The sequence below is a fragment of the Capsella rubella genome, unplaced genomic scaffold (genome assembly GCF_000375325.1).
Source record: "Capsella rubella cultivar Monte Gargano unplaced genomic scaffold, Caprub1_0 scaffold_6, whole genome shotgun sequence".
NCBI lineage: Eukaryota > Viridiplantae > Streptophyta > Magnoliopsida > Brassicales > Brassicaceae > Capsella > Capsella rubella.
The window spans coordinates 13,438,778-13,459,834 of record NW_006238918.1 but is presented as its reverse complement, the minus strand read 5'-3'; the positions used below and the strand labels follow the sequence as shown (position 1 = coordinate 13,459,834).

The 21,057-nt window shown below is 33.8% G+C and overlaps 3 protein-coding genes across 32 annotated transcripts; 2 read left to right on the top strand and 1 right to left on the bottom strand.

Moving 5' to 3' along the window:
* The first annotated feature begins 4,035 nt into the window (after positions 1-4,035).
* Positions 4,036-4,892, top strand: LOC111830157. Its single transcript, XM_023781576.1, has 5 exons — positions 4,036-4,106; positions 4,199-4,235; positions 4,349-4,442; positions 4,533-4,629; positions 4,718-4,892. The coding sequence occupies exons 1-5, from the start codon at positions 4,059-4,061 to the stop codon at positions 4,817-4,819; spliced, it is 378 nt and encodes a 125-aa protein (XP_023637344.1). The 5' UTR covers positions 4,036-4,058; the 3' UTR covers positions 4,820-4,892.
* Positions 4,893-6,911: 2,019 nt separating this feature from the next.
* On the top strand, positions 6,912-8,685 carry LOC17882050 (nucleoside diphosphate kinase III, chloroplastic/mitochondrial). Its single transcript, XM_006288419.2, has 7 exons — positions 6,912-7,047; positions 7,370-7,510; positions 7,638-7,675; positions 7,782-7,832; positions 7,936-8,103; positions 8,189-8,301; positions 8,381-8,685. Exons 1-7 carry the CDS (start codon positions 6,966-6,968, stop codon positions 8,502-8,504), a joined length of 717 nt encoding a protein of 238 aa, XP_006288481.2. The 5' UTR covers positions 6,912-6,965; the 3' UTR covers positions 8,505-8,685.
* LOC17883635 (ankyrin repeat-containing protein BDA1) lies at positions 8,659-20,534 on the bottom strand. 30 transcript variants are annotated; one of them, XM_023781838.1, is made up of 20 exons: positions 19,908-20,365; positions 19,691-19,833; positions 18,823-18,923; positions 18,558-18,633; positions 18,349-18,460; positions 17,987-18,259; positions 17,783-17,885; positions 17,399-17,585; positions 17,176-17,291; positions 17,031-17,089; positions 16,647-16,715; positions 16,506-16,563; positions 15,333-15,592; positions 15,124-15,256; positions 14,608-14,810; positions 14,358-14,473; positions 14,220-14,281; positions 14,002-14,053; positions 9,874-10,251; positions 8,659-9,566 (listed from the first exon to the last, which is right to left on the bottom strand). In XM_023781838.1, exons 19-20 carry the CDS (start codon positions 10,225-10,227, stop codon positions 8,823-8,825), a joined length of 1,098 nt encoding a protein of 365 aa, XP_023637606.1. In that variant the 5' UTR covers positions 10,228-10,251; positions 14,002-14,053; positions 14,220-14,281; positions 14,358-14,473; positions 14,608-14,810; positions 15,124-15,256; positions 15,333-15,592; positions 16,506-16,563; positions 16,647-16,715; positions 17,031-17,089; positions 17,176-17,291; positions 17,399-17,585; positions 17,783-17,885; positions 17,987-18,259; positions 18,349-18,460; positions 18,558-18,633; positions 18,823-18,923; positions 19,691-19,833; positions 19,908-20,365; the 3' UTR covers positions 8,659-8,822. The 30 variants fall into 30 exon arrangements, 24 of the variants coding, with proteins under 24 accessions (XP_023637606.1, XP_023637603.1, XP_023637602.1 ...); XM_023781835.1 differs by having other exon boundaries at positions 14,608-15,256; positions 15,333-15,440; positions 15,527-15,592; XM_023781834.1 differs by having other exon boundaries at positions 14,608-15,256; positions 15,333-15,440; positions 15,531-15,592.
* Between the last annotated feature and the right edge of the window lie 523 nt (positions 20,535-21,057).

Here is a 21,057-nt window from a genome sequence, read left to right as displayed (position 1 = left end):
GTATAAAATACATACTTAGAGCCAAATGCATATATATATTGTTTAAGTTTCAGTTCGATAGTGTTTTGAGAAAGAGCAATTGCACCTCATGATTTAATTTAGATGACAATAAAGAAAATTTGCTCCTACGGACAGGTCGATCGAAGATATTCTGATAAAACCAGTATATGTGATCGAAGATATCAAAATGCTTGGAATGATCCAAATGAATCTAGCAAATAATTGGGAAAGTTTGCACTATTATACATTTTGGAAAGATTGTAACAACCTGCCCCATGTACCTCACGCCACAATCCGGCAACAGCTGGCGCTACAACGCATCGACCCTAACCTATCTCTTGGTCCACTAGATAGGTTATTGGTGCGTTTGGCGTTCCTCGAACCCAATACATCACTCTTTAACACTCTTCCTGCACGACAAGCTGTTACCAATTGACCTGCAGATCAATTGGTAATAGTTTGTCATGTGGAAAAGTTGTTTAAGGGTGAGTTTCTTGGGTTCGAATAATGTCAACCGCACCAATAATCTACCTGGTGGGCCAGAGAGCTGCGCAGATTGGGCCCACCTGATAGAGGTTAGAATCGATGCGTTTCAGCGTTTGTAGCAGTCATGTGGCGGGGTGTGCCATGTAGTGGAGTGTCCCACGGAACGGGTTGTTGTGAGATATAAAATAAGAAAAACAAAAAACAAAAAGACTAGAGGGTATTTTTGTTTCTTTTCTTGATTTTTCATAACTAGAGAAATATGTGGGGATTTATAAATTTTGTGATAGAAGAAACATGAGAGATATAGAAAATGGGGTAAACTGTAGTAGTGTGAAATTACAAAAAAGTAATTGCATAAAAAAGCATATTTACAATAAATTTAGTATACAAAATATACATATTTTTATTTGACATTTATATTTAATGTACTATATATTAGATGTATGCTTGAAAATGTGTATATTAATATACATATATACACTAAATAAGTTGTACATATCAGAAATGTATGTATAACTATAAATGTGTACATTTAATGAGATATATTTGAAAATATAAAATAAAATCAACAGAAAAGGCATATCAACTAATAAAGAAAATACAGATTTTTTATGTACCTAAAAAACTTCAGAAAATAAGTATGTAAAACAGTTCTTAAGTATGATATACATATTTATATTATTTACAGTAATAAAGATTGAGGGAAATATATATATTTGCCTACATATGCTAATGGGGGTGCCAAAATAGGTAAACAAACCCAAACCAATCCATAATTAGTTTAGAATTAAATGGTGTATGAGTTGATCCAATTCATTTGCATTAACCCAATAATTTGATGGTTTTAAATTTAATGGTTAAATGGATTGACTCATAATAATAAAATCATATATTATCAATATATCATCCTATATTAATACTAATGACATATATATATATGTGTGTGTGCCTACATATGCTAAGAGGAGTGTCAAAATGGGTAAACAAACCCAAACCAATCCATAATTAATTTAGACTTAAATGGTTTATGAGTTGAACCAATTCATTTGTTAAATGGTTTGAGTCAAACCATTAACCAAATAATTTGATGATTTTAAATTTTAATGGTTAAATGGTATGAATAATAATAATAAACTAATATATATGATACCATGTTTTTTGAGGGCAAAGTATAAAATCATGTTTTGGCAGGAGAAGTACAAAATCACGTTTTTATGGAAAAATTATGAAATCTCGTTTTTGGCGGAAAAATACAAAGTCATGTTTTTGGCGGGAAAATTACATAATAGCATTTTTGGCGGGAAAAATACAAAATGGCTGCGGGAAAATGATCAAATCACGTTTTTGGCAGAAAAATATGGAATCACGTTTTTGGCGGAAAATTATATTTTTTTAATGAAAACCGTGATTTTCACAAAAAAATATTGTGCAACTGTGGTTTACGAGAGAAAATTGTGACCGTATTTTTGGCGGAAAATTTTAGGTTAAGAGAGATTAATGGAGGAAATCTAATTAAATTAGGTTTGTAGTGTACTAAAATCGGTTTAGACATTTGATTTGGTTATATTTGGTTTATATATTTGATTTTGATTTTTTTATTTTTATTGGTTTGGTTAAGGGTCTAGTGAGAGAACGTGAGACCCACTAAAAAAGATGACCCATGAGTCACGAGAGATGATGGTCGGGGCGTTACTCTAAGACTTGAGTAAAAGTTATCTTTCATATAAATGATCATGTACGACAGTTCCTCAGGTTAAAGACCACCACAAAAGTAAGGTATATCTAGTTTGAACCTCAAATACCATCAACAATTAATTTTCATTGGAGCCATGATTACTTCAAAATATGGCATTTGTTTAAGACTTCTTGCAAACAATTTATATTTTAAGATGTCGTCCTCTTTATCATTGTTGGAGACTTTCTCTTCATGTCAAAGCAACACCAGGTCATGTATCTTTGCATAAAGGACGCACGAACTATAATTTCACTAATTTTTCAACATTGAGAATGCATACTGAAATATGGTGTTTTAGTGTCTTTCATATTTCGTTTGGTTGAGTCAATTTTGTGAATTTATCCGTCTTTGTGTCTTTCGAATTGTGTTTTAAATCATAAGCATTTGCTAGAAAGTTGTAGAAATATTTCTCTAGCCAATGAAAGTTGATGTTAGGAGGTATTGCGAGCTTAGTGAACTTATTTGGTAATGCAAATTTGATTAGAAGATTACTAATGAAAGATTAGTTATTGAGTAGCCAAATTTATTGATTTATTCTTTGAAAGATGGTTAGTCAATTCTTGTGTTCATGTTCTAGACCGGTTTCAATTGTTAAATTCCTATTTTATATTTTCATTACTTGTTGATCTCATAAATATCCTACGGTCCAATATATTAATCTTATAAGTTAATTGTTAACCTTTCTCTTCACCTTATTACAACTCTTAGAAAGCCTTAAAAATGTGTTGGTCCTCTGTGGATTAATCCCAAATATATACTACTTTACGATTAATTTTATCAAATTAATTGCATGATTCTCTTCTGAAACAATGTTAACATTTCTCTAACCGCACCAATAAGGGCTTCGAGTTATTGTTGAAGTTTTGTTTTCGTTTTTGATATCAACTGTTGCAGCGTAAACAAAAGAGTTCTAAAGTAATGATGGATTAAGAGAATCTTTTTTTTAGAGCTCAAGGTTTCTGTACCACAAAAGAGAGAGGCCAAGAATGAGAAAGGTATTAAAATTTGGAAAAAATGCATTATATTTTTACTAAAATTTCAAAACTAAATAATAATAATATAATAATACTAAGCCATAGTAACAAAATAAATAGGAGAGATGAAAACACTAGCCCCTAAAGATAAAATATAAACAATATCTCTAAAAGAGAAAGTTAGCATTAAATCTCAAAACCCAATGATAATGAAATAGATATTTTACCTTCTCATAGTATTTACAATAACTTCTTTTGAAGAAAAATATATATATATTTGGTATATAAATAATTTAAAATATTATTATAATATTATTTGAAATTAGATTTGGAATTCTTTAATATTACATGTTTTATATGATGGAATTTGTTTTATTTATAAGAATATATGGAAATGTATATTATTGAAAAAAAATCCAGCTAAAAGTGATAACACACACAAAATAATTTCTTAAGTTGTTTCCTTTTGAATTTTTTATAATTTTCTATTAATTTTTCAACATCGAACCACTATAAATCGAGCAAAAGATAATCAGTCTTTACAAAAAAAAAAAAACATAAAGCACTGAATTCACTGGGAAACAAATCTACTAGAAAAAACATATTGTTAGATCTTGTGGCAAGTCGGAAATGGCTCGGCATCGATGGAGCCATAATCAGCATAACCATTTTGTTTATGTGGTTGAATTACTTGGTGGAGAAAAGAGTAGGCAGATTACAAATTTTCAAAATAGATCTTGAAAACAATTTTTTTTTGTATTTCTTTGTATTTTAGTTTTTTTTTTTTTGTCAATCAAACTTATAATTAAAATATGATCTATCTTCAATTTGCAGTTGCAACTCCAAAGAGAATTTTAGAGTACATGAATGTGATTGGACTCACAGTGTCACATGTGAAGAGTCATCTCCAGGTTTGAACATACACATAACTATCAAAACATGTTTGTACCATAATTTTGGCTTTGTGTATTGAACCAATTTCAACCTCTTTGTCTTTAAAAAGGCGTATAGAATTGCCAAAGAGGAAGAGAGGACAAAAGGTATATATAAAATATACTTTGTACTTTAAAATTTTAGTTATGCATGTATTGTAAATTGTCTACGTGCTTTGACTATATTTATCGAATCATTTACATATGTAATCTATGTGTAGTAACGAGGCGAGTCATTAGGAGGCAAACTCGGTTGCACCTTCGTCTATACGAACGTCTTCAGGAAATGTTCAGCCCTATCCAAAACCCACCAAGGTTCGTATAATAAGTAAATCACCATTGAGTTTTTTATTTTATAATTTAGATATATGCTTTTGAATTTAGTTTTGATGATTTCTTGTATAGTCAAGAAGAGGAGATGGGTGAAAGCGAAGTCGAAGAGGGAGAACCAAGTAACGCTGCTCATGAAGTTTCTTGCAAGTCTCTCTATCAGTCTTCGAGAGTATGTATACTCTCATCCTTTGTAATTTTTACGTTACTCATGGTTACATGATTATACTAATACGTGTATACATGATTGTGTATGGCAGATCAGACTGAATGAGTCCGGCGAAGATGAAGAAGAGGACATGGACATGGACTACAATGATGAGAATTTGTCCCTTGAGCTTACTCTTGGTCTCAAGAACTAAAGAGGCTGATTTATCTCTTTCTTAAATTTCATTTCTATCTTCATTTCATTTTCTATGTATCTCTTTTCTTCTATGTATGCTTTTCCAAATTTATAAGAAAAAAAATGTTTAACAATATGATATAAGATTTTTTATGATTTGCTTTGAATCTACTATCTACTCTTCCATATATGAAGATTTCCAAATCTCCAATAAGATAGTATATGGTCTAGAAGAGGAGTAGTTTCATCACCAGTTAAATCAAGAGTTTAAAACAGAGTACAAAAAACAGAAGATCAACTTAGCAATCCAAAACTTACAGAAATAATGAAAACAGTAAACATAGATTCTTTTCGAGAAAAGCTAAGTGAGTCCTCCAATGGCCAAATATGATCATAAGTACCCATCAAGACTAGCTAGGCAAACAAGTTCAAAGAGCTTTTGGTTATTGTTATTTCTGAAAATTGTGTAAAAAATTTTCTCTGTGTCATTTTACATTGTCAAGAACGGCGGATAGATAGACAAATCATTAACCCTAGTTGATACCCTAATTTGTGTATTAACAAAAGACTAATATACCCATATACTACAATACGGCCGGCCCATAAACTAATACCCATTTGAACTACATAAGTGAAAATCATAAGTAACGTGGTCGATCGGCCCATTAAGCTGCGATACTCTCTAGATCAAATATAAGTTCACTATCCAAACTTGGGAGACAATAATTATTTCCCATTGAAAACAATTAGACAACAATAGTGTTAAATGTTTTAGAGTATCACCATCCTTTTTTGAGACAAAATATTATCTTTTGAGATAAAATAATACTTTATGGAGTATTAAAATAATACGTGTCACTTTAATACTCCATAAATTATTTTAGAGTATCACTATATTTCCTCTTATTTTTTTTTTCTTCATTTGAACCTAAAAGATACAAAACATCCACATTTACAAACGGAAAGATTTTTTCTTTTTTGTAAACATACAAACGGAAAGATTTTTTGGTGAACTACATCAGAAAGCAAGAAGTTGAAACTGTGAGATTTCATAAACGTACCTATTAGAATTACATAAGTGATATAATGATTATGTCTAGATTAATGATCTTATTGTGAAGAAGTATCACTATCCTTCATATTTCAAATAGGTCTTGAAAAATATCATAATCACTACATCATAATCACTCTGTCACAATAGGATCATTAACCTAGACGCAGTAAATAAATTCCTCTACATCCCAACTTTTTTTTGTGATGAAAAGCAAACATTGTTAACATTCATGATGAAGTTCAAAATCTTTCACATTTTTGTTTCGTTGTATTCTTTTGTATTTGTGTTTCTAGAAACCAAGAAGAAAAATAAAACAAAATTAAAATAGGGTTATGTGTAGAGGTGTCAGACGGGCCAGCCTGCGACGGATATTTTTTTTTTTGACCGCAACGGGCCGGCCCGCTAAGACCGCGGGTATCAAAATGGTGTCCAAGCCCGCCCCACTAAGCCCAAATGGTTAATGGGCCGGCCCGCGGACCAATATTTAGTATTTTAAATTAAATAAAATAATAATTTTATTTTAAGTAAATTAAATTATCAATTTAAAAATTTTAAATAACTTTTAAATCACTATTTTTATAAAGATTTTATTTTTTAAACATTAAAATTCTTTAAATTATCACATATGTCACATATAATATTTTTATAATTATATAAAATATTTATTTATATATGTTATATAATTTTTATCAATTTTTAAAACCCGCGGGCCAACTCGCCAATCCGCAGACATAAGCCGCTAAAATCCGCAACCCGTTTAATCTTGTCTATGAAACCCGCTTTTAAACGGATCTAAAAGTATATGTTCATACTCGCCCCGTTATGGTATTATTTGGGCCAAGCCCGCGAACTAGTAGCCCGCTTGACACCTCTAGTTATGTGAATCTAGCTATGACCAAGTCCCCTCATAAACACATACGTTTCAAAACACGTGATAAATTAATTCTCTTGTGCCTACCAATACTTGGGTAGGGTTTTAAACCCGACCCGAACCACGTGGGCTCTATAAAAAACCCGACCCAACAAACCTCATCATATTCTCACATTTTTTCCAAGGCTTCAGTTTCACTTCATCACCATCACTCTCATCATCACTTCTCTCTGCAAAAACATGAGCTCCCAAATCTACAGATCTGCTTCCAAAGCAGCAAGGTCTCTTCTTTCTTCAGCTAAGAATGCTCGTTTCTTCTCTGGTACGTTTACTTACTTATCTTCTCTCTGTTTTGGTTTGGTTTTCTTGAATTTTTTTTGAGATACCTTCGTGAATCATGTGTTAGACAATCTTAGATTCCTCGATTGGTTGAGTGATTTGATCTATGAAATCAAATCGTTTTGTGATCGATACAGTGATGATTTTGATCTGATGGATTCGTTTCTCTAAGGGTTGGTGCCTATGTTCTTGTTCTTGAAAGAAAAAAGAAAAATTTGGGTTCTTATACCTAAGTTTGATGTAAAGATCTGATCTTTTTTATTGTTGATTTGTGGATTAACTTGAATCTTGATTTTGGTTTTCAGAAGGACGCACCATTGGTGCTGCAGCAGCGGTTTCTGCTTCAGGAAAGATTCCTCTGTATGCATCTAACTTTGTAAGATCATCAGGTTCTGGTGTTGCCTCAAAGAGTTGGATCACTGGACTCTTAGCTCTTCCTGCTGCAGGTTTCAGAATACACCGGTTACATGTTTGATTTGTGTAGACAGTAGAGTAGGATAAGTTTAGAATTCATTAGGTTGAATTCGTGATGCGGTATTGACACAATGCTTTCTTATATTGTATCTGTTGTAGCCTACATGATTCAAGATCAAGAGGTTCTTGCTGCTGAGGTAATAAGATTAAACCTTTGTTTAGTATTTCTCTCTTATGTATCCACTGGTTTCTCTATTCATGTCGGTTATGTGATTTCTCGCTGAACTGTTCTGTTTAAATCAGATGGAGCGAACCTTTATCGCTATCAAGCCTGATGGAGTGCAAAGAGGACTGGTAAGACGAAACAAAGCTTGGTTTTTGCTTAGTCTTGATTGGTCTTAGTTGTTATAGTTTCTTGTTTATGTATGTGTCTAAATCCTGTCTCATGAATCATCAGATATCAGAGATCGTTTCTCGATTTGAACGTAAGGGATTCAAGCTTGTTGGTATCAAAGTTATTGTTCCTTCTAAAGATTTCGCGCAAAAGCATTACCATGATCTTAAGGAAAGACCTTTCTTCAATGGCTTGTGTGACTTCCTTAGCTCTGGTCCTGTTATTGCCATGGTAAGACATCATAGAAACACGCCATTAGTCTTTTTGAATTTGATAACTCAACTACACAAGTATCGTCTAACATGACTTGTTTTAGGTTTGGGAAGGAGAAGGAGTGATCAGATACGGACGTAAACTGATTGGAGCCACCGACCCTCAGAAATCTGAGCCTGGAACCATCCGAGGAGATCTTGCAGTCACTGTTGGCAGGTTTGTTCTCTTTAATTCTTTAAACCAATTCAAATTAGGACGTCTCAACGGAATTGGTAATTGAAATGTGAAATTGCAGGAACATTATCCATGGAAGTGATGGACCAGAGACAGCAAAGGATGAGATCAATTTGTGGTTTAAGCCTCAAGAACTTGTTTCTTACACCAACAACTCTGAGAAGTGGCTCTATGGTGACAACTAAATCCTCTCTCTCTCTGTCCCTCGTCTTTTCAAACAAAGAACATTGTTTTTCTCTCTTTTCTTACCCATACAATAAAAACGAGACACAGTTGTAACGGATACAAAACACTTTCCGGGTTTTGATTTTCCCCGGTGAACTCAGTAATCAGAGCATAAGCAAATAAGTATGGGATGATTAGTTATTGAAATTCTTGTTTGTTCTGTTGGCATTTAGATTTCTGTAGAAGAAAAGAACAACAAGATAGCAAAACAAATGTTTTGTTTAACTATAAGTGAAGTTTAGTCTACAAAACTCGTTACGTAAACACTTATACACTTCTCATGGCTCCTGAGATGAGCTAAAGCAGCTGGCTGGGAAGTCTACTTGGTGCCGACGACGTTTATCAACAATGAACGTCATGAATGTAGCAAACATCATGATTCCTATAATAAGTGGGTATGCAGCGACGAAGATGAGCTCTGGGATTGTCTCATCTGGGACATTTGGAACCGGGAATATAGTGTCGTATGATGCTAAAACAGCGATACTTAAAGCCGCCGTTGAACCATAGATTAACTTCCAGTTGGGAAGTCCAATTATGATGATTATGATCACATATAGAGATGATAAGAAGGCAAATCCGTTGAGGCTGATAAAGTAAAAGGCAGGGATGAACGGCATAGTCATCTGCCCAGCAATGTGACTATGGTTTGACAAATCAGTATCCTGCCAAAATCCGCCTGGAGGACTGAGACCAGCCTGGTATGTAGCTGTTACTATGAGTATAGCCACCACAAGTATTGCATTGCGGGGGTCACTAATGTTTAGAGACCTGTCTCTAGTCATGCTCAAATTGCTCAGCCCCAAGAGAGTGTTCCGTTTCTCAATGAACGATAGTTCTTTGCTCAAATATTCCGCAAGAGTCATTGTGGAACCACAAAATAGTCTTTCTTTAGCACTTTGGAGAAGTTTTTTTGCTACGGGGAGACAAGGAGATTGGTGAGTTTGAAGTATGTCCATCGCGGTTTTGCCAGCCAGGTTCTTGGCTTTTACTTTAACGGTTTTACGCAGCAACTTCATAACCTGCAAAGAAATGAGCACATCTCACCCATAGTTACTGGATAAAGAATCCTACATTATAAAAATATATGATGCATAAACAAATATATCCTAAGGTCAAAGAAACCCATACACTTTTACAAGAACCACAACGAAGAAACCGAATTAGTCCCACATGTTAGTTAAGAAGTAGCTCCAAGCAAGTACTAGAGGAAAAGAATTGCCAGTTCCATCACAACAATAATGACATGAGATTGTATTCATGGACCAACCAGAAATGTCTGAACAAGCATTTCAAGAAACTAAATGATAAGAGAGCATATATATCTACCTCATTCTGATCTGTCAATGCAGCAATATGGAAGACTGTGTTACCATCTTCATCCTTCCAGTCCAAGATTTCCTTCCTGTTTACTCGCTTAATCCATCCCAATAGAACCTTAAACGCCATAAATTGATAGTTCTTCACAGCAATGTGCACAGCAGTCTCACACTTAATCGTCAAATCGTATATAGAAGAAGGACAAGCAAGCAAGAACTCACTCAACAATTCGGCATCACCTATTCGAGCCACATGATGCAAAGGAGTAATCCTTCCTCTTCCCTTGATGCTAACTAAGCTGCTGTAGATTGCCACAAACCCTCTCACCGTTCGAACGTGGTTGTTTTGTAAGGCTAAATGCATAGGGCTGAACCCTGACACGTTTAGCTTTGAAGCAAGGGACGGCCTAAGAGTCATTAGTTCCATGGCAAAATGAGTTTGCCCTTTTGCAGCTGCAATGTGTAGTGGCGTATCGGAAAAAGACACTTTATCAAAGTGATCTAGAATGTTTGGATCTTCTGCTATCAACTCGTAGAGTCTTTCTATATCTCCAACTTGTGCCACCTTCTTCAATCTTTCATAGATATTTTCATCTTGAGTGCTCATACTCGAACTCCCACTCAGATTTGCACCTTGAGCTACTGCACCTGAAGCTCTACTAACATCCACAACAATCGACATAGCTTCACTGGTCATCCACCCTTCTGCTGGCTCCATAGTTTTTTCGTTCATAGGTTACTTACAAATTAAAACAGAAAGACTTTGATTAGTCTAGTTTCAGAGACCACTCATTTTTCATATAAAAAGACTTTGATTAGTCTAGTTTCAGAGACCACTCATTTTTCATATAAAAAGACTTTGATTATTCTTATCCCAGGTCAACTATAAAGTCTATACGGCCACTTCTTTCTAGCTATGACAACTAGATGGTGAAACCACTCATTTTCCATATAAAAAAGACTTGGATTATTCTTATTTCAGGTCAACTATAAAGTCCATACGACCACTTCTTTCTAGCTATGACAACTAGATGGATAATGACATTTCAAGATGAGTAATGAGTTATTGTTGAGGAATTTGAGAAGTCAAAGGTTACAAACTAAAAGAGAACACACTCAAATTGTTAACCGAGTTCACGGCCTAACCGCTACGTCTCGGGGGAGAACTCTTGCTCCCAAGCTCCACTATATGAAAGATATTACACTTACACACACCACACTAATCACTTGTGATGTTATTTTGTATTACAGGTTCTCTCTCACTCAAGGATCTACACTAAACAAGAAAGAACAACACTCTCTAGAACTCTCTCTGAAGTGTGTCTTCTCAGCTTCCTCTCTTCTCTCTTCTTTTTCCAACGACACAACACAATAATATATATGTGTATTGGGCTCTAAAATCTTCCCCTTGTCTCACAATGCCTATTTTCTTCAGGCCATTAAGGCCCAACAATTGTGTTTTGTCAAACCCAACAACAGTTATCCATTTTTTTCAAATCAAATTGTCTAGGTTCCACATCAGAGTTGTAGAAACCATCACGTCTTTTTGTCAAATCTTGTAAGACCAAACATTCTTGCCACAAAATTTTGTTGATAGTGAAGGTCGTCAAATATCGGGTAGTGATAAAATTGAGACTGAGAAGGAAGACTTTCTTAATGAATGATCATGGATCGTCAAGATTACAATATGCCAAGAATAGGGCCAAACATCTTAGTAAATGTTTCTCTTTCAGTGCCTAGTTAAATTCGCCGAGAACAATGGTACGAGAATTTTGTACTAGCCAGTCGACCCTTCTAGAAACCACGTCGACAAATTAAACAAACGTGACCGGGGCAAGTCCATATCCAACAAAAGTGTATAAAAACAAGTAAAATGGATACTACAAACGAAATAAAAAGTCGGTTCGCCGGTTCAAATAGCGCTTGGGACGAAACCATATAACGTGCTCTGGTTTCGGGTCTGAGGGGATGTATGAGTTTCGGCCCAGAACCTTTGATTATTCAAAAAAAAAAAAAAGTCAAAAAGCTCATAATTGTGAAAAAAAAATTCTTAATGACGGCATGAAAAGAATATAAAGAATTGAAATTCCACATATGGATTTCACAAAAAAATGATCTTTTCTATTTTTCTAGGTCTGCAATACTGTATTATCACACAAATGATAAATAAAATAAAAATGGAATGATCACATATTTTTGAATATTACAAAACTAGATATATTTGACCGGTTCAACCGAGTTAATCATGCGAACCAACCTTATTCACCCCCTATTGATTAGCTAATCAAAATAAAACAATATGTCATGTCATATTATATTTTAAAAAATAAATCAGAAATAGAACAAACCTTAATCACTCTTTTATAAACCCAAACCAAAATATAATTTCGTTTAGTTACAAAATCTAAATTCTAGCCACTACTTTATAAACCCAAACCAAAATATAATTTCGTCTAATTACAAAATCTAAACCGTAACCACTATTTTGTCAACCCAAACCGAAATATAATTTCGTTTAATTACTAAATCTAAACTCTAACCACTATTTTGTCAAGCCAAACCGAAATACAATTTTATTTGATTTCAAAATCTAAACCATAGCCACTAATTTGTCAATCCAAACCGAAAAATAATTTCGTTTCATTAAAAATCTAAACCATAACCACTAATTTGTCAACCCAAACCGAAATATAATTTTGTTTAATTACAAAATCTAAACCTTAACTACTATTTTATAAACCCAAACCGAACTATATTTCCTTAATAAAAATCCTACAAAATTTATTTCCATAATTTGATTTGTTTTTTTATTTATTTTTAATTTTGTAAATAAAAAATGGCGTAGCATATTAAGGTATTTTGATTAGCTAATTAAGAAGGGGTGAACAAAAGTGGTCCCCATATCTTTCAATATTTACGAATATGCCCCAAAACTTTCGATATTTAATAATTTGCCCCATATTTTTCGGTATTTACGAATTTGCCACATATCTTTCGGTATTTACGAATTTTCCCCAAAACTTTCGGTATTTACGAATTTGCCCCATATATTTCGGTATCTACGAATTTGCCCCATAACTTTCCGTATTTACGAATTTGCCCCAAAACTTTCGTTATTTACGAAGATTCCCCATGTCTTTCGGTATTTACGAATTTGCCCCAATACTTTCGATATTTACGAATTTACCCCAAAACTTTCTATATTTACGAATTTGCCCCATATCTTTTAGTACTTACGAATTTGCCCCAAAACTTTCGATACTTACAAATTTGCCCCATATCTTGCGGTATTTACGAATTTGCCCCATATCTTACGGTATTTACGAATTTGCCCCATATCTTACGATATTTACGAATTTGCCCCATATCTTACGGTATTTACGAATTTACCCCAAAGATTTTTGGTATTTACGAATTTGCCCCAAAACTTTCGATATTTACGAATTTGCCCCAAAACTTTCAATATTTACGATATTTAAGGTAAGCTGATCTATATAGGTAAGTATTACAATAGAGATAGTCATGAATAAGTGTGTAAGATAGTTAAACAATTTCAGTAGGTAGGAAAGCTAAGTAAGCAAATAAGTAAAGAACTAAGCAAGGAATCAAGAAGCACACAAGGAACCAAGAAAGAAAGCACACACACACACACACAAAAAGAAAAGAAAGTGCACACACACACACATAGAACCAAAGATGGCCAAGCAAAAAGAAAAGAAAGTAAACAACAAATTAAGAGGCACATAACTAAGGAAGCAAGTTAAAAAGCATGAATGTAAACAAGTAAGCAAGCAATAAAACAAAACAAGGAATCAAAGAAGCAAGAAAGAAGCAAAACAAGCATACAAGGAATCGAGGAAGAAAGCAAAAAAAAAAGTAAACAACAAATTAAGAGGCACATAACAAAGGAAGCAAGTAAAAAAAAACAAGAACGTAACGAATCAAAGAAGCAAGTAAGAAGCTAAACAAGGATACAAGAAATCAAGGAAGAAAATGACAAAACTTCATGGCTAAGAACGTGAGTCTTTTGGCTTTAACACTCAAGAACTTGAGCATTATATGTTGGATTTGGCCAGCTACAAGCCTACAACCACTCGACCATCCTAAGATTGGATCCACCTTAGCGCAAAACACTAACCTGGGAATTACATATCCACAGAGACACGGGTTACTGCTTAGTGGACGAAGACCTAAAAAAGAACAGAAAGAGATAGAACATTAGGACATATTACCAAGCTTTCAATGTTTGTTTCTATTTGAAGCAACATATTATTGCACTAATCCTCTTCCTCTGTCAATCTTGACCTGCAATTTACCAGAAGACTTGTGATATGAGCCGTTGTTCAAGGCACATACCAAACAAGAACATACTGCAATGCCTTCCGCTGCAAGGACTGTTGTAACCGCTGCGATTATGCCTGCCAAAAATTCTGATTTTACTTTCGAGTTGTTAAAATCACCAATCACGACTACAAGAAATTAAGGATAACATACCTTTTCGATCCATTTCATAGATTTTTATATCAAGGATACTATACATGTACCTAGCCATTCGATGTAGTGACCTTCGAGATGATGCCATGAGGCAATTCCACTCTCTCGCCAACTGTCTAACCCAAGGCAACACTTGTTAATAAGCAAGGATGTTAGCACGAAAAATCTTGGCGATTCCATCTCATGGTAAGAGGAACTTTGGCTCATCTAAACTTGAGGTTTTTATTGATTTGTTGTGTTTTTCATTCACCTTTTGGATCCAAAACACTTCCATTTTGAGAAGTGGGTGTTGTATATCTGCCTTTTCCTTGTGATGTATCTTTGCTTTTGTCTTGTGACTGGAACTGCTTGACATTGTCGAGGAATTTCTCCCTCCATTTTAGGCTCTGTCTTGAATCTTCTGCATCACTATCAGAGTCCGCCACAAGTCACTGTAGCTTTCTCCCATAGGAACTGGAACAAGAGGAGAGACATGAAGAATTAGTAAAAGTAAGCCAATAAACATCAAGTAAACAAATACACCCTCATAATCTTGTGTCCCGCACTCCTTGTTTTGGCATGTTGCAACCACTGTTCATATTTGCTTAAGAGGGGCTGTGACAATAAGAAGAAACATGAGAGCTCGTGAAACTTAGGTAGAGCTGATGAAGCTAATCATAATTTTGGGACGTAGGACAAAAAGAAAAGGGCAAACGTTGTAGATGACACTCTCCACGACCTCTGCATTCTCAAGAACATGAGTTGGAGAAACAAGATTACCATATACCTGCAATTTCAAGCCATTATGGAATCACATTTCCAACTAATCCAGCAGAAAGTGCCTTGTCATTGTAGTAAATATCAATGTCCTTTTCAGCAATCAAGTCCACAGAAAGTTTTGGCTTCACAACAATTCGTAACTGCTAAAATAAACAAGTTAGGAGAAGCAGCGTGTTAAATTACTATATAGTATCAAAACAATTAAAACCAACTTACCCATCAAAATATTTGATGTTCGCCACAAATATGTTTCTTGTTATGGTTCTTGGGTTAGCTCTTCATCTCTCAACCATTTTAGAGCTCCCTTTGCAGAATACAGTCTCCCTGAGGCGCGACATTATGTAAATTTTCTGATTTATGAACATAAAAAGATATTTTACTATTTCAAAACTATTGACATTTATCGGCACCAACTTATCTTGCATTATTCTTCTACAAGTTATTTCAAGATTCCAGTGTTAAGGTGTTTTGTAGTCCTGAAACATTTTAAGAAGCTAGTTAATAAATTCTTTAACAGTAACACAAGAAATTTTGAGGCTCTGATTTTTACACTCTTGTATACCTGAAAAGCAAAATTTCTTGTGTGTGATTTAAAGAGGCACATAACTAATTAAGGAAAGAAGAATGTAAAGAAGCAAGCAAGTAAATAGAAACAACGAATCAAAGAAGCAAGTAAGAAGCAAAACAAGCATACAAGTAATGAGAGGAATTAAGGAACCAAGTACTGAACTAAGCAGAGGAATTAAGGAAGCAAATAAAAACAAAAAATGCAGTAAACATAAGAATCAAGGAAACACAAAAGCTAGCAATGCGCTAAACAGAGGATTTAATGAAGCAAAGAAAAAAACAATGCACTAATCAGAAGAATCAAATAAGCAAACAAACAAGTTCACCAAAAAAAAAAACACGGAAGTACAAAATCAAGCAATGCACTAAACATAGGAATCAAAGAAGCAAAACAACAAGCAATACATACACTAAGCAGAGGAGTCAAAGAATCAAGCAATACATATACTAAGCAGAGGAGTCAAAGAATCAAAGAAATAAGCAATACATACACTAAGCAGAGGAGTCAAAGAATCAAAGAAACATGCAATACACTATGCAGTGAAAAAATGAAGCAAAGAAATAAGCAATACTATAAGCAGAGGAATCAAAGAAGCAAAGAAACATACAAATACACTAAGCAGAAGAATCAAATACGCAGAAAAAGCAAACAATGAAGTAAATAGTATAACAAAAGTAGAGAAGAAAACAAGCAAAACTAGTCAAACATGTAAGAAAGAAATAACAAACAAAGATGCAATGTGTCCGGAGATTCAGGATGTTGACTGAGATCACGCTATTGAGGAACTCAAGGAAAATATTGTTGAAGTAGGTCCTGCATACCTTACGAAGATCGTATTTCTTGTTTAGTGAGATAGCCACATTGGCTATGAATCTACTACTGCACAAAAAGAAAAGAGATGATTATTTCAAAATGTAGAGCAAAACTGAAGACTAAATAAAAGAAAGAGGTTGGAAACATACCTGAAAGAAGAGCTGAACTTAAGAAACTGACCGATGGAACTCTTGAGGTTGTCTCTCAAGCATTGTGATCTGCAAATAACGCATATCATATATCTAGCAGATTGAGAAGAAATTAAAATTTTACAATTAACGATATCAATTCAAAATCATCAAAATTAAGGCCTTGGACTAAATCTATTGAATTATTTCAAAAATTGGTTTTAACTTTTTTTTTCTCTAACTATAGTTGTCTTGTTTTCATAGCTATAATGGGGTAATTTTACAGTACTGCAAGTTCCAGACATAGTTTACCATCAAGAAGATTACTAATATTGAGCTTATGAAAAATGTATAGGTTTGAGTCTGTATATTAGAGACCTTTTAAGATGAGTAAAAACAACTTACAAAGTGTTTAGTAGAGGCGTGTAGCGTCTGTTACCTCTAGCTGTTTACACTCTCTTGCACTGTTTACAGGAAAATAAATTGAATGAAGCATGGAGACTCGTAATCCTTTGTTGGCCTGAACCAATATTGATTTAAGAAAAGTTACCTTATACTATAACTTTGTGAGCAAATGAGCGGGCATTGCGAATAGGCTTTACTCAGTTTTAGTGCAACCTTTTTGGCCAGGATCAATACATCACTAGATATAGTGTCTGCTGTCACCTAAAGAAATAAAGTCAATGAAAACATACATGATTAGTTGTGGATGATTGCTATGCCTTACGTAGAACTAATAATGCTCAAATGTCTGATAAAAATAACTAAGTTACCTCACCAGTTACACACAAAATACAGTCAAGGTTGTTGACTATAAATGGGTGGACCAAAAATTTAAGTAATTCTTGTGAATTCTCTCTAGACATCTTCAACAACAAAATATAAGTACAGATCTTCTTGGAGCACCAATGCAAACATTACACCACTTAACTCATAATCGTGAAGATTAGTATTCGTTATCTATATTAAAAAAAAAAAATTAGAAGATTTCTTAGCATAAAGAATGATTTACAATGGGTGCTACTACCACAGCTCAAGCTTCACAGTTCTCATCCTAAGAATAGCTTTCCACAATTCTTAATCCACAACTGTATATGATAATGTAAATTCAAACTGGAAGAGAAAAATTTAACAACAAACTGTAATAAGCCACATACCATCTAGAAACAGAAGGATGGCACTTTAGCTCTAATTGTCTTCAGAAGGACTGCAGTGCTTTTGAGAAAGAGCATGCCCTGATTTTATCTGCAATGAGCAGTGCTTGAAACAACCATATATGAGAAACAAAGAGAAAGTAATATGTTAAACTCCAAGTGTAAGTAAAAAAAATTTACAAACTGTAAGTAAAATCAAGAGCATACCTCTATATGGTCACAATCGTTCGAGTAAAATCTGAGTTTGTGAGTATGAAGACTGCTGTGAAATGAACTGGCTAGCAGAATCTAATGATGACTCCCATAACCAATGCACATGCCCAAATATTTACGCAACTCAAATAAACTAAGAAAACTTTGTCTATTTTATTCAAGATGCGTTAAGATGGCAATAGCTTATCTGATTTAAGACAACAAGTGGTACAACTTCCTTTGCTAGGACCAGCACATCAAGTTTGGTATCTGCAATTTGTTGCTCAGCTAGTTTTTACATTAAAAAAAAAAAACTTTAGATTCATCAATAGATTAGTGATCTCAACGCTCATCAGTGATCAGTGATGAAGTAATACCTTATGTAGTTGTATTCTTTGTCAGTCAACAACTAGTCATGCTAGAGACTTGTGAGTGAGCTTCTGCATGCCAGATCCTCAATGAACACATGTTTATCATGTAACCCTGTATCTAATTTGTCAAAGAACTATAAGCTAATTAACACATCTGAGAATAATATTTGTACAAAGAGTTTTTGGGATGGAAATAGAAAAGAGAAATTTGTTACTTCATGGTGCCAGAGAATTTATGAGGTCCTTTGTCCAGACTGGTTGCAAGTAAGCACAAAGTTCTCCAATCCTGAACTATTAAAACAGAAGATAAAAATGAGATTTATAAGATATTACATTGCATCATTTATCGAACACTAATTCAACTACTATGGTCAAGATCATTTGATGATCATGAAGACTGTTGTTAAATGAGCTAATAGCGACCATAGCCTACAAAATACACATTCAACTCAAATAAACTAAGAAACCTTTTGCTCTAACCTTATCTGGTTTAGGATAGAAGATCTATTCTGTTTCGGTACAATCTTCTTTGCTATATAAGACCATCACATCAAGATTTGTATCTGGAATTTGTTGCTCAACTAATTTTTAACCAAAAATGTTAGCTTAATCAATTATGAGGAAACAAGAAACCTACAACTTTTGATTACAGTTGAGAAATCAAACTAGAGAGTTAGCAATGAATAAGTGCGTAAGTAAAGAATCTCAAGAAAGTGAAAGTGACAAAAAAATAAGTAAAGGAAACAATCAGGAGATTAAATAAAATAAGCAGGCAAACAACTAACCATAGAAGCAAGTAAGGAAGTACACAAGGAACCAAGGAAGAAAATACACACACATAGAACCACATAACTAAGAGTACATAAACTAAGAGTCACATAACTAAAGAAAGAAGAACGTAAAGAAGCAAGCAAGCAAAAGAAACAACGAATCAAAGAAGCAATCAAGAATCAAAACAAGCATACAATGAATTAAGAAAGAAAGCAAAAACAGTAAACAACAAACAAATTCAGAGGCACGTAAATCAAGGAACCAAGATTGTAAAGAAGCAAGCAAGCAAAAGAAACAACGAATCAAAGAAGCAAGTAAGAATCAAAACAATCATACAAGGAATCAAGGAAGAACGCAAAAACAGTAAACTACAAACAAATTCAGAGGCACATAACCAAGAAAGCAAAGATTGTAAAGAAGCAAGCAAGCAAAAGAAACAACTTAATCAAAGAAGCAAGCAAAAGAAAAAACTTAAATCAAAGAAGCAAGCAAGCAAAAGAAACAACGAATCAAAGGAGCAAAGCAAAAACAAGTAATTAAACTTAAACAAAGACTGAAGAAAGAAGTAGGATCGTACCTTTAACAATATTGGATTACTCATACCAAAACCCTAACCGCAACATTAAGTCATTAGCAGATATATAAACCTCAACCCTCAAGCTCTTCTCTTTGCACCCTCAAGCTCTGCTTGGTCTGATCTCATCAGTACGTTTTATCAATCTGCAAAATCATTATCATCCAAATCAAAATCTTCTCATCTAACAAAACTGCAACAAGACAACACAGAATCTCACCCCCCAAGATAAAACCCTAAAACTCCGTTTGCACAGTTTTGGAAATCGGATTCGAAATTCCATGGCGGTTTTGGAAATCGGGTTCGAAATTTTGTAATCGGGTTCAAAATTCCATGGCGGTTTTGGAAATCGGGTTCGAAATTGTGAAATCGGGTTCGAAATTCCATGGCGGTTTTGGAAATCGGGTTCGAAATTTTGATTGAAACTGGAAACCGCCATGAGTCTTCTCTAGCGTAAAAGAAATCGACACGGAACGGTCGGGAATTTTGTCGGACTAACAACGTCGGAAAGTAACTCTCCCAACGAGATTGAAGATAGTTTTCATAACTTTGAAAATTGATTTTAAAACTCGCCATGAAGAGAAGTTTTATTGATCGGGATATATACAAAAACTGAAAAACAAATATAGAATTGAGAGAAAAGCCGACCGACGCCGCCGGGAAATAGTGAATAGAAGAAGCGCTGATGCGGAGGTTGTGTAACCGTTATATTTTTTATGATCCCTAATTGGATTGAAACGTTACATAATCACCAGATTAGTTTTTTTTTAAAAGGCTTCAATGACCGTTGTAATTAATATATAACCGTTGTAATTAATATGTTACCGTTATAATTCAGATTCATTAAATCATAACTCATAAGCGAGTACGTTATAAAGGAAAATCTTTTATGTTAACTTTACAAATTTCTTTTATGTACCAACATTTTTATATATACCGCATGTATATTAGCACATCACACAAAAAACGACTGTTATAAAGGAAAATAAAAACAAATCGATAACAAACAATAAATATTATAATATTCTGTTGTTAGGTGAACTGTTAAATTTATCAAAACTAAAAAAAAAAAAGGTCAATACTATCGATCTATATTTGAAATTTAAATATTTGTTATCTACCAAAATGACTAAAATATGCATAGAATCGAATAATCAAGTGATAAAGTGCATTTAACACTTTAATAACTATAGTTATCTTTCATTAAAAAAAAAATATGAAGTCTATATCATAATTTATAAATATTCAGCACATTTTGTAAAATATTTTCCGATTAATCGTAGTTACTCTCGTTTCACTTAAATTTTGAATCTTGAGATAAATTTTTTCTATTTTCTCATAACATAAATCCCTATATTTGTTCATATATT